The 11,943-nt window shown below is 59.9% G+C and overlaps 2 protein-coding genes across 7 annotated transcripts; both read right to left on the minus strand.

The window, feature by feature from the left end:
* Window positions 1-2,876: 2,876 nt before the first annotated feature.
* Window positions 2,877-7,346, minus strand: KLHDC8B (kelch domain containing 8B). Of its 6 annotated transcripts, none has more exons than XM_039734320.1 (6): window positions 7,104-7,346; window positions 5,780-6,244; window positions 5,060-5,224; window positions 4,634-4,858; window positions 4,289-4,390; window positions 2,877-3,495 (listed from the first exon to the last, which is right to left on the minus strand). In XM_039734320.1, exons 1-6 carry the CDS (start codon window positions 7,120-7,122, stop codon window positions 3,299-3,301), a joined length of 1,173 nt encoding a protein of 390 aa, XP_039590254.1. In that variant the 5' UTR covers window positions 7,123-7,346; the 3' UTR covers window positions 2,877-3,298. The 6 variants fall into 6 exon arrangements, with proteins under 6 accessions (XP_039590254.1, XP_039590253.1, XP_039590256.1 ...); XM_039734319.1 differs by having other exon boundaries at window positions 4,277-4,390; XM_039734322.1 differs by lacking the exon at window positions 7,104-7,346 and adding an exon at window positions 6,932-7,018 and having other exon boundaries at window positions 4,277-4,390.
* A 127-nt stretch (window positions 7,347-7,473) lies between these two features.
* On the minus strand, window positions 7,474-11,589 carry LOC120514145. The gene is made up of 5 exons (XM_039734326.1): window positions 11,361-11,589; window positions 10,902-11,287; window positions 10,141-10,301; window positions 9,599-9,731; window positions 7,474-8,156 (listed from the first exon to the last, which is right to left on the minus strand). Exons 1-5 carry the CDS (start codon window positions 11,512-11,514, stop codon window positions 7,950-7,952), a joined length of 1,041 nt encoding a protein of 346 aa, XP_039590260.1. The 5' UTR covers window positions 11,515-11,589; the 3' UTR covers window positions 7,474-7,949.
* Window positions 11,590-11,943: the final 354 nt, after the last annotated feature.

The following is an 11,943-nucleotide window of genomic DNA, read 5'->3' on the forward strand; positions in this document are numbered from 1 at the left end:
TATTGATTTTCTAGGACCTGAGTAGGGAGTTACAGCTTGGACCATATTCCTACTTCAGGGATGGGGTAGTGGCTGGGCTGTCCAAGGCAGCTATAGGCTGGAAAGCAAACCTTCCTCCAGAGTGCCAAGCAGATGGAAATGTTAATGTTTATTGTGATTTTTAAGTAAATAAAAGCCTTGTTCTGCTCCTGAACTGCCTACGGCTCTGTTGTACAGGCGAGTACATGGCACTGCTGCCAAGAGCCCTGCTGTGCATCCAGGCCCTATATGGTCCTGCATCATAAACAGTGATGTTCCAGCATTTTATTGCTCACGATTGAAAAGCTGGCCCAGATCTCCCTGCAGAAGGAACTGTGAAGTCCTGTACCACTTGCAGTGCTTCCACTGCCATTAGAAAAGGAATTGCTGGTGCTGTGTGCACTGGCGATAAGGCTCAACATGTTATTTTAGGTACTTAGAAAGAGCTATTCCTATTTCTGATGAGCCTTCTGGTATGAATGTCTAGCAAGTTTGTGGAATATGATAAATGAGATTTTTGTATTTCCATCTCTCCCGACAACGGAAAGAAATTTCAATATAGAAACACATTTTTTTAATTATAGGTCTGACAGCTACCTCCATTTCCATCTCCCCCGTCCATAACATGCTCTGGGGAGATTAACCACGTTGCCAGGCGCTAGCTCATAACCCTCCTTATATCTGAAATAACAGTCTGTGCTTCCAGCATTAGGGAGGGTAGCCAGATACCTTGTAGTCTTTCCTTTAGTAAAAATTAGCAGAAGCTTCCAGGAGATAGACAGCAATGTACTTGGTACATTCCTCAACTTTTTGGACTTCATATCACATTCCATTAAAAATTCACAGGACTTCCTCAGTTAAAAACATGTCAGTCTGCAAAAGTGGTCGGGACCCTCATCTCTCCATTCCTCAGATGTCCTTGAACATTTTCCTGGTAACTTTTCTCCCCTCATTCAAATGGGATTCTGGTCTTGTGCTCAAAAGCAGAGATAGAAAATAATGACAATTCCACCCTTAATGAGAGGTCCTGTTGCACTCAGGTGGAGGAGCCAAGCCAAAAGGCACTCTGGTGTGTCAATGTGCAGGAAAGTGTGTGCAGGAGGCAAAGTGCTGCTGACAGAGGGGAAATGCCTGAGGGGCAGGGATCATCAGCCTCCCTGCTGTAAACACCACAGCAGTGAGGGGCTCCTGAGCTCCAGCTTCCCCCTCCAGCATCCTCTGGCTCTTGCAGCTGCCACCGCCTTGAATTTGGAAAAGTAGCCTTGGGCACCCCATCAGCAGCAGGGAGCTTGTGAAGTTGGCACATAGGGATGTCAATTTGCCGGTGACTCAGCATCTTGATTTATCCCACTCATGCAATGCTCCTGCGGGAAAAGCTTATTAATCAGGCCTGTGTTTCCAATGCAGCTCCATGATTTAGGGCCCCCTATGACTAAAGGTTTAGCAGGATTGGAATTATTACATGCCTTGGTGGATTCTGGAAAGAGCTGTCAGGGTGGAGAGACATACCAAAGGGGCAGCAAGGGGTCTGTCACTTTCCAGGACCCTGAGAGTGACAAGCCCACCAGGGTTTGAGCACAGGCTAGGGAGTGCTGTGAAATACTCATAGAAGGCTGGAGCACACTGAGCTCAGAGGAGGTGTCCCTCTGTCCAGCCCCCAACCACAGCACAAACCACCGACCTCCTCCCCAGCTTCCAGTGCATCCTCCCAGCTCTAATTTGGGGCTCAGTGTTGATGCTGGCTCTGGCACAACTGTGGTTTCTATGGCAACTCCAGAGGCAGATGCAAGGATGCTTCCAGCTGAGGTACCACCAGCCTAGGTATCCCAAGTTGTTCCTCCCAAATCACAGGCAAACAGTCATCAGGACAGACCCTGCAGTCACTGTGCCAGGTGGGCACCAGAGGCAATGGAGCAGCAATATGAAAGTGTCATCTGAATACTCTTTCATTAATAATTTCCAACTTTTCCCATGCTGTGATGCCCCCAGGGTGTGTTGGACACTGCTGCACTCTGATGGGATTCAGTCTCCTGTCTCTACAGCCTTGCAGCCCACCTGAGGCTCAGGCTGGCTGTTTTCTCTGAAAGGGCAGGCATCTGTACTTGATATTTACCCAGACTTGTGAGATCTTTCTAATGTACCAATGAAGGATCAAATCCCTCACCTGCTTTCTGCTTTGGGTGTGAGACATTGTGTGACTGTTGGGTGTGAGCCAAGAGCAGCAAGGCTCAGGTGAGCCCATAGCTCTGGGTAATTCAAGTGTCACCTCCCTTGATCTCAGTGCACCCCTAAACACCACCCACAGACACTACCAGTATGGAGCTTACATTCCCTTCCTGGTTGCCAGTAAGCAGGATTGCAGTGTTCCTGCCTGCAGAAGCTGGACACAGTTGGACCCAGCTCTCTCCCACACCAGCCATGGTTCATCCTTTGAGATGGGGCTGTGGTGCTGAATGGGGCCCACAAGCCCTGACGTTAAGCATCTCTTATTTCTTCTCAGCTTCCTGGCAGCCCTCAACATTCCCTGCTTCTCTCACACCCTGGGTACCTTCAAGAAAGTCCCTCCCCTGCTGCTGCCTTCATCCCCCCCATAGCCTCTTCACCCACAGGAGGCCAAGCAGGAACAAGGCTGTGCCAAGGCAGGACAGCCACTGCTTAGCTCCCCCTCTCCAAACAGGGACTGGATCTCTACATCACATTGCTCCGCTCACCCTGGAGGAGGGGAGAACAAGAGCTACCCTTGCTCCACCATATGGAGTCACTGAACTCTGCCTTGGGAGGGGTTTTCCTGACAGGCTGCAGCACGTGTCTGCCCGGAGCAGGATAACCAGAGACGACATGACTCCAGTGGGATAAAATTCCACATGTTTCATTTATTTGAGGTGCTAAGTCACCTCCCAGGCACTGAGCTACAGGGCACCTCTGTGCTACATGAGACATCGACTGGGTCTACGACGACACAGCACTCACTGCTACACACACGGCACAGCTACGCCGTGGCACAGATGGGGCCGGACAGGGCAGTGAGGCCAGCGGCAGCCCTGCCACCACTGCTCCCTCCACGCTGCTGCCAATGGCCATCCCACCAGGCAGGAGTTTGCCCTGGGCTTCACTGCCACAGCGCTGCAGGAGCTGGGAGTTCCCAAACCCACAGCTGCTCTGGTGCCTGGCATCATGGGACAGAGACAGGTCACCCTGGGTGAACACATGGGTGCTCACACACCCTGTCCCCGTCTTCAGGCACTTGGTGCTTGGCCAGGGCTGGTCCCCGGGGTCCCACTCAGGGCACATCACGCAGGCACAGAGCCTCAACAGCGCCACTGGGACCTTGTGCCACACCGCCGATGATGAAGAGCAGGCTGGGTGCTGGGCAGCTGGAGCAGGAGCAGCGGCCAGTGGGCATGGGGGGCAGCGGCTCCCACTTTTTCTGCGAGAGGCTGAACCCTTCCACTGAGTCCAGCGGGCAGGACTGGTTCCCTGTGGAAGACAGAACCACATCAGCCTCTGTGCAGCTCCCCACCTCTCACCCCAGGCTCTGCCTTTCCCCTCCACATCCCTTTGATGCCTCAACACGAGCCCTGAGCTGCACAGGCTTTGAGATCCCAGAGGTAATTAGTGGGGGCACCAGGGGATTAGCAGAGTCCCCACAGGGATGCTGCTGGCACTAATGCTACACCTGCTGGCTCTGCTCCTCAACCACTCCTTACACTCCCCCCCTCCCTGTGCCAGCACTCTGCAGGGATAAGGCAGCTCCAGCTGCAGCAGGACTCAGGAGCAATGCCACACTGCAGGGATGCAGCCAGCACCATTCTCTATTCCCACAGCAATCCTGGGGGTCTGGCAGGCATCGCTGCAGGGCTGGGGGTGCTGTGGCTGGCACCAGGCTCCCCAGGCAGCCCTTCCTGCTGTATGCCCTCTGCTGAGTGACAGCACTAACCTTTCCCCAGCTCTCTTGGGAGAGGGATGCAGCACTGCAACCCTGCACAGCAAAGCTGAGCCACCGTGTGTTGTGTGAGACCAGAACGCTGCACATGAGCTGGGAAAAGCCTGACTGGGGAGCGAAAGGGGCAAGGGGCACAGTGGGTCAGCCAGTGGGACAGGGCAGTAGGGTCCCCCCAGCACTTGTGAGAGCATGGAGAGATGTTGCTGCAGACAGTGTTGCAGTAAACCATGGCTTTGCACAGCCAACCTCCCTACTGCCATGCAGATCACTGATGTGCCCCAAAGAACGGGGATGGGAACATGGCCACACGCCTACCCCCAGCATTACCGAGGCCACCCACAGCCACCACTCTTCCTCCCAGGCATCCAGCCACGAAGTCAGCTCTCTTCTCTTTCATACGGATGGTGCGGCTTGGCTTTCTCCACACACCTGGGTATGAGAGGGAGTGAGCATCGCCCGCTGGGGTTTCCTCTCTGTACACCAAGGCCAGAACACCCCGAGGTTAATCACTCCCTGGGACCAGGGAACACAGGATTCACCACGGGTGCAAGAGGCTGATGTTCAGAGCCCAGATAATCATGTCCCACAGGCACAGACACCTCTCACCAACCCACAGAATCATCCCAGACCCACAGAAGATGCTCCCACCTCACCCAGAGACATGGAGCTCACCCTGTGCAGGATCAAACATCTCCACGGTGTTGACAAAATGGGGACGGGAATAGAAGTTGTGGGGCCCTGGCTGCTGCAGCCCACCCAGGCTGAAGACAACTCCATCAGCCATGGCACAGGCGGCGAAGGCGCGGCGGCTGGGCACGCTGGGGTAGCGTGTCCAGCTCCTCGTCTCCAGGTCAAAAGCCTCGAAGGCGGTGACAGGCAGCTTGCCTTGCCGGCCTCCTATGCACAGAGGAGATGTAGCTGCCAGTGCCCCAAGCTGGCACTGTTGGTGTGCTCAGCAAGCAGGATGGGGCCCGCTGGCTGCAGTGCTGGGCACCATGGAGCCACCCTGGGGTGCACCAGGTCATTCTCTGGCCTGGCAACAGAGGAAGAAGAGGGTAGAGGCACAGGGGATGCTCGGTTTGCCCCAGCAGCACCTACCCAGGACGAAGATCTTGTTTCCCTGCAGGAAGGCAGAGGCCCCGTAACACGGTGTGGGCATGGAGGGCAGGGGCTGCCAGTGGTCCTTTGCCGGCTCATAGACACGGACCAGTGCCTGGGGAGAGGTGTCCGCACCCATTCCCCCCAGTGCGTAGACAGCCCCATCTGCAAAAGAGGCAGCAGTGAGGCAGGGGGATCTGTGGGCAGCACCCAAGGGCTGGGAGTCCCCCCATGCCCCCCAGGTCAGGCAGCAGCGGTACTGCCGAGCCCCACAGCCAGACACTGCTCCAGGGCAGCCAGGGGACACTGAGTACAGCCAGGCCTGAGCCTGGCAATGCCCTGACTGCACTGGGACCCTCTTGCCCCCCTCCCCATCCCATCCATTAGGCACAGACAGGAGCACAGGGCCATCCTCTCTAATTATTCTCGGCAGTATCATCTCCCTGGAGACACCATGGCAACACAGCCATACTGCCAAATCCTGCTCCTGCTTCCAGTGCGGCCGGCACCCCTGCCCGCTCCCACCACTGTCCTGACATCTCCTCTGCCCTGCCCACCACACTGCAGCCTGGTCCATGCCACAGCATCCCTGTCCAGGGAGCAGACATGGGCACCACATACAGCGACCAACCCTGGCTCCTGGCATGCTGCGCTGTACCAAGACTCCAAGGATGCTTAGCAAACTTTGGGCAAGAGTCACAACATGTTCCTATCCCTCACCTCTCTGCACAGCTGAGATGCCCATGGAGGGCTGAGCCAACGCCGCCTTCTTCTCCCATTTGCCCTCATCCACGTGGTAGACCTCAACGGAGGCGAGGGGGCTCTGTGCCGCATCCACACCACCCACCACCAATATCTGCTTGCCCAGGGCGAGGACGGCAGCGCCAGCCCGCGGCGTGGGCAGCGGTGGGAGCGTGGTCCAGCGCTGGGCTTGGAGGTCGAGCACCTCGGCAGTTGCCAGGGCTCGCCCGCCGCCCCCGCAGCCGCCCAGCACGAAGAGCTGCCCGTCGCGGTGCGCGGCGCTGCAGTACACGCGCCGCGTGGGCATGGCGGGGAAGGTGGCCCACGCGAAGGCGCCCGCGCCCGCCGCCATGGGCCAGCTCAGCCGCCCCGGGGCTCCCCGGGCTCTGGCCCTGCCGTGCCGCCCATCCGGCCCGGCTCGCCACTGGTCCGGCCCACGGGCTCCTGCGGGGAGAGCATCCGAGTCAGAGCCCAGGCACCCATCGCTCCCCCAGCCCCGGCTAGCCAGCTCCCCTTGGCGGTGCGACAGCTCCCGCTTCGCGGGGCTCCGCACTGCACCCCGGGCTGCCTGCCCACCCCCTCCGCGCTCCCGACTGCGCCCCACGGCTCCCTGTCCGCCCCCTCCGGGCTCCCACTCCCTGGGGCTCTCTGCCCGCACGTACCAGCGCTCTTGCTTCCCGAGGCTCCCGCACCCCGGGCTCCCACTACCCGGTGCTGCCGGTACACAGCCCGCACTGACTGGGACCCTCGTGTGCCCGGGGCTCTCTACCCGTACCCCCGGGTCCGTACCCCGCAGAGGCTTCCCGTTCACAATCCGGACCCCGCCAGTTCCTGCTGTCGGCGCACCGTCCTCAGCCCGGTGCTGCACGCAGTCCCGCCCGCAAGCCCCGGCGCTCCGGCGCACTGCCCCGCAGCCCGCACCCACAGGGCTCCCGCCCACAGCTCGCTGGCACCGGCGTCCCCCGGGCTCCCGCTGCAACGCTCGCGCCCCCGGCGCTCCCCGGATGCCCGCCCGCAACCCCGGACGGCCGCTCCGCCGTGCCCGGTCTGCCCGCTCCGCGCCGCCGCTGCGAGAGGGACGGGGGCAGGAACCAGTACCGGGACCGAGACCGGGACCGGGACCGCACTCACCTCTCCGCCCGCTCCGCCGCTCTCCCCGCCGCTCCGCGCCTCTGCCCGCCCCGGGCCCGCCCGCTGCCGGTGGAGGCGGTGCCGCGTCCGCCCCGGCCCCCCTGCCGTGCCCCGCTCCCCTCCGCCCGGCCCTCCCGGTGCCACCGGCCCGCCGTGCCCCTGCCGCGTTCACCTGGCCGGGAAGGAACCATCGCAGGGAGAGCAGCTGGAGAGACCCTGGCTCTGCCCTCCCTTGCTGCATGCTGCCGGTACCAGAGCCACACCGTGCCGGGCACAAGGAGTCGGGAACCCACCGTCCTACACTAGGGATGACCCCTATCCTGTCACCACTGCAGGGACAGCACATGAGCTCAGCCCTGCTCTGAGTGTGACCTTGCTGGGGTCTCTCAGCAGCATCAGGAAAGGTGCACATGGGTCTCAAACCCTCCACCAACACTTTTGTCCCCACTTGGCTGAGCCAGGCAAATGAACACGCTGGGAAAGGCGCTTCCCACCCACCAGCACAGGCAGAGCCAAGGGCAGGCAGGAAACTCACACAGAAATGAGCTAAAAAGGTTTGCTTTAAAAACAGACAGAAGTGACAAGGCATCCACCAAGAACACCACACCACAAATGCCACCTGGGGATGCTGCTGATAACACTGTACTCATCCTGGCACCTGCTCTGCACCAGCCATCAGTGCAGGAGCCGAAAGTGAGGCGCGAACACTGCGAGGCTGCCTGCATCACAGTATGGTGGAAGGGACCTGCCTGGTGACTGCAGAGGGATGGTGAGCCCCAGCCCTCATGCAGAAGTGGGCACCACGGGCAACACTGCCAAAGAACATTTCCTCCAAGAATCCCATCACACAAGCTCCCAGGATGCTTGTGTTTGCTCATGGAAGGTCCTGATAGGACTGAACACCCACATTGCACATTGGAGAGGTAACAGCTTGAAGCAGGAGCCTGCCTGGGACTTTGACTGCATGCAGCAGGAAGCGGTGTTCCAGTCTGGAGCCACTCAGCCCCATGAGGTGGTATCACTGTCCATCCCACTGCTGGCTTGGGGTGTCCTTCTCCATGCAGGCCAGGTAGCGGTCGTAGTTCTCCTCGCACCTCCTCACACAGTGCAGGAAATAGTCCTCATCAGCAATGGCCTCCAGCAGATCGGTTTGCACCAGGCAAATGTTGTACAGCGCCGAGGTGGGCACGCTCTTGGGACTGCTGCTGCCCTTCTCTGAGAACACCTGCAGGGAGAGCAGAGCCTGGCAGCAATGCACACGCCCCAGGTGTGCTCTGCCCGCCCCTCAGCCGGGCACCTCCCTGCTGGCTGTGTGTCAGAGGCAGAGGGCAGGGTGATCCTATCTCCACTGCAACAGCAGGTGAAATTTCTTCAGATTTCCCCCTCTCCCAGAAATTGCCTTTGACTCTGAACCAGCATGTCACACATGTGCCTGGTGCTCACTTAAGGAAACAGGCCACACCATGCAGCTGGAAGAAAACAACTCTGTGGAGCAGCTGACTCCAGGCAAACCTCTGCCAACAGCTCTTCCTTTAGCTGCCAAAGGATGGAACAGGGACTTCACCTTCTGATCTTCACCATGGCCTGCTTAAAGCCTCCTGGCAATCTGTTTCACTCCTAGTGGTGCTCTGTCACCATCACTGAAATGGGGACAGCCCTGCAGAGCTGGAGATGCAAGAAGGGAGAATGGCTTTCCACCTACTGATCCTGGCTGCAGGACAGCAAGGTCCCAGCAGTGACGACGAGCCCTGCTGGGAAGATGCTTGGCTGCTGCCCAGACTCCCACGAGGTCTGCTGCTACCATAAGTGGATCCTACCTGTGTGATCCAGTGTGGGAGCAGCCCCAGGGCTGGCTGCATGGCTGCCATGAGATTAGCACAGCAGCCTGCCTGACCAGACGTGCAGGCTACCAACGCCAAAGGAGGAACTCCTTGATCAGACAAATAGCCTGATGCTGAAATGCAGCAAGTGGAGCTGTGTGAGCCACACTCCAGCTGCTGTAGATCTGCAGGCAGCAGCCATTGCAAAAGCTCCCCTCAACCAGGCATGGCACATGGCACAGGTCTGTCCAGGCAGTAACAATTCCTGCCACCAGCTACAAATGTGTAAGCTGAGAAAGCTTGTATGGAAGGGAACATCCAGTGAGCATTCCACCCCCTTCCATTCCCAGGCTGCCTGCCAAACACTCCAGACAATTCACTGGCTGCTGTGTTTCCCCCCTGCACCATCTCCATATGGATGGAAACAGGCAGGGGTTGAGGACTGCCCATGGACCTGCAGCTCTTGTTTGAGTATTGACAGCTGTCCAACGGCCAGGCACGGCTCTGTCTGTGTAAACATTCTGTTTCCCAAGTGTGCTCCCCACAAACACTGCCCCTTCATTCAGACAGGTGACAAGGCTGGCAGCCCTGATATCATTGCTGCTGCCTCCAGGCTGACTCAGAGGGGAGCAGAGGCAGCCAGAACCTGCTGTGCATGGCTGACAGCTGATCTCAGCCTCCCTGTGCATCGCTGCCACCAACACTGCTGGCACAGGATGCAGTGACAGCAGGGCTATGCCTTGATTCCCCTTTGCAGCCTCATGCAAAGGGGACAAAACATGTCTGACCTTGCCAGGGACATCCCTGGTGCAGGCTGCTGGTGCCAGAGGAGCCTTCAGCCACCTACCTGGGGGTGAACAATGGTGTCTCCATCGTCCAGCCGGATGTTGTCATCAATGAAGATGTGGTGAACGTCAGGATCGTGGGGGTCTACCCACAGGGGCTTCCCACCCTGGGAAGAGAACTGATTTCTGGCCCACCTGAAACAGTAAGTGGAGAAGGAACAGTCAGGACAGGGAGAGGGTGACAGATCCCAGGTAATGGCAGACTGTACTGCAGGCCCAGGGCACCCTCTGAGCCACAAAACCAGGATGGAGAACGTCCTGTTCTACTCCCCATGCCCTCCTAGGAATGAGACATGAGGAATTTTGCATCGAAGTGACAAATCAGGGGGTCTTTGGAGAAAAGCAGGAGGTACACCAGGGGATGGGGACCTCAGAAATGGTGTGAGAGTCCCATCAGGCTGCCCACAGGCAAAATGGGGAGTGCCTAAGTGCTAGGGACCCCAACAACTTAAAGGTTTCAAAACTAGGAGTTATCCCAGAAACTGAGAGAATCACAGGAAAGAAGATACTGCCCAAGCTACTTCCTCAGTGCCCTCTTTCTCACCAGTCAAAGTGGTCTTGGAAGCCTCCAATTCCCTCAAAGGAGCTGAAGTAGTTGTAAAGGTTTCTTCTGTCTTCCCGGGTGGCCAGACGCTCTGCTCCCCGTGTCAGCACCACCTCCTTCTTGCTGCAGCGTATCTGGCCAGGGGTAAGGTCCACAGGGAGCTGCAGGACCACAGAAAATGGGGAAGGAAAAGTTTGCACAGCAGACAGGTTGTTTCATGCACTGGTAGAGACACCAAGCAGCAGGGTGGAGACTCCCCACCACTACAGTGTGGGAGGATGGTGCTGGGAAGATGACAAGAGGAGGCATGGAATGTATCCAACCAAAAATCATCCCTCTCCCCAGGGATGGAAAGGTATGACCTCCTAGCTGCACACTGCTCCCATTTCAATCTCTGCTACCTGAAAACACTCCAAGGAATAACTAAAGCATCTCCTAAAGCTCATTCCCAGCACTCCTGCCCAGTGTGCTGCCAGGGGGAGGAGAGTGCAGCTGCCATCAGCTCTGGGCCAGGGAGCCCTGCTTTGCTGCAGCAGCCTCTCCTCGGGAGAAGGCATGCTCTGTCCAACACGGGATACCCCAAGAGGAGACCATTCCACAGAAGATGTGCACACACGTGCTCCCCCACAGCTAACAGCTTCATCCAGAGAACTCGATGCTTTTAAAAGCAGCCTGGCCAAGCAGCTGGAAAGCAGCCTGACATTGGGGGGAGGCTCTGTGGGACCATCCGGCTGCCCTTCCCCATCACGACGGCCACTCACCGCCAGGTCTCGCAGGGCAGGGAAGCGGGGGTGCTGCCCGCGCAGGGCGCTGCTGACGGCCTGCAGGGCGCGGGGCAGGTCGCTGCCGAAGGTCCTGAAGACAACGGCGAAGGCCCTGCCGTCGCGGTGCAGCGCGTCCAGGAGGCGGAAGAAGGAGGGCAGGAGCAGGTGGTAGCGTTTGCCGGGCTCCCCCGGCACCGACAGGGCGTCGTGCGGCCGGCCCGGCCACTCCAGCAGCCGCAGGTGGCGGGCGTGCAGGTCACGGAAGCGGCGGCCCGGGCCGGCCTCGGTGAAGGCGGGGTCCCGGCCGTGGCGGCTGTAGTAGCTGAGGGCGCCGGGGCACGGGGGCAGCAGGGACGGGCGGTCGCTCACCCACTCCCACTCGCCTGGAAGAGAGGAACGTGCTCAGCCCCCGCGCCGCCACACCGGGCCCCCGCACCCCGTACCCGCGGCGCTCACCGGCAGCCCCGACGCGGCCCCAGGTGACGGTGCTGAGAAAGGTGTTGAGCGCCGCTCGTGGGGCCTGCCCCGTCACCGTGTCCGCCGCCACCACCGTGTTGTTGAGGTCCACGTGCAGCACCAGGCGCCGCCGCCGCCCGGCGCCGCCGCTCATCGCCCCGACACCGGCCCCGTTACCTGGTGACGGCGCCGCTTCCGCCCGCGCCGCTTCCGCCGGCGGCGCCCCCGGCCCCCGCCCCCCCGGTGCCGGGAGCCGGCGCGGGCCGAGCGCGGTGCCGCACCCCCTGTCTGCACCAATCACCTCCCGGAGCCCTGCAGGGAGGGGCCGGCCCAGGCGGCCTGCCCGCCCCGGGGCCCCTCCGGCGGCGGGCCGAGCCCTGGGGAGGGCCGCGGGAGCGGGGGACGGGCGCTCGGGAAGGGGCTCCGCCGGGCCGAGAGGAGAGGCTGAGCGGGGAGCTGGCCGCCCCGCCGAGCCCTCCTCGGCACCGCGCTCCGGCCCCAGCTCTGCAGGCTGCCCCAGCCCCGCGTCTCGCCCTGCCGGCAGCCGCCTCCCCCTGCGGGGCAGCGGAGAGCCCTGCCGTGC

The sequence above is a fragment of the Passer montanus genome, unplaced genomic scaffold, assembly GCF_014805655.1.
Source record: "Passer montanus isolate IOZ18808 unplaced genomic scaffold, ASM1480565v1 scaffold9, whole genome shotgun sequence".
NCBI classification, from domain to species: domain Eukaryota; kingdom Metazoa; phylum Chordata; class Aves; order Passeriformes; family Passeridae; genus Passer; species Passer montanus.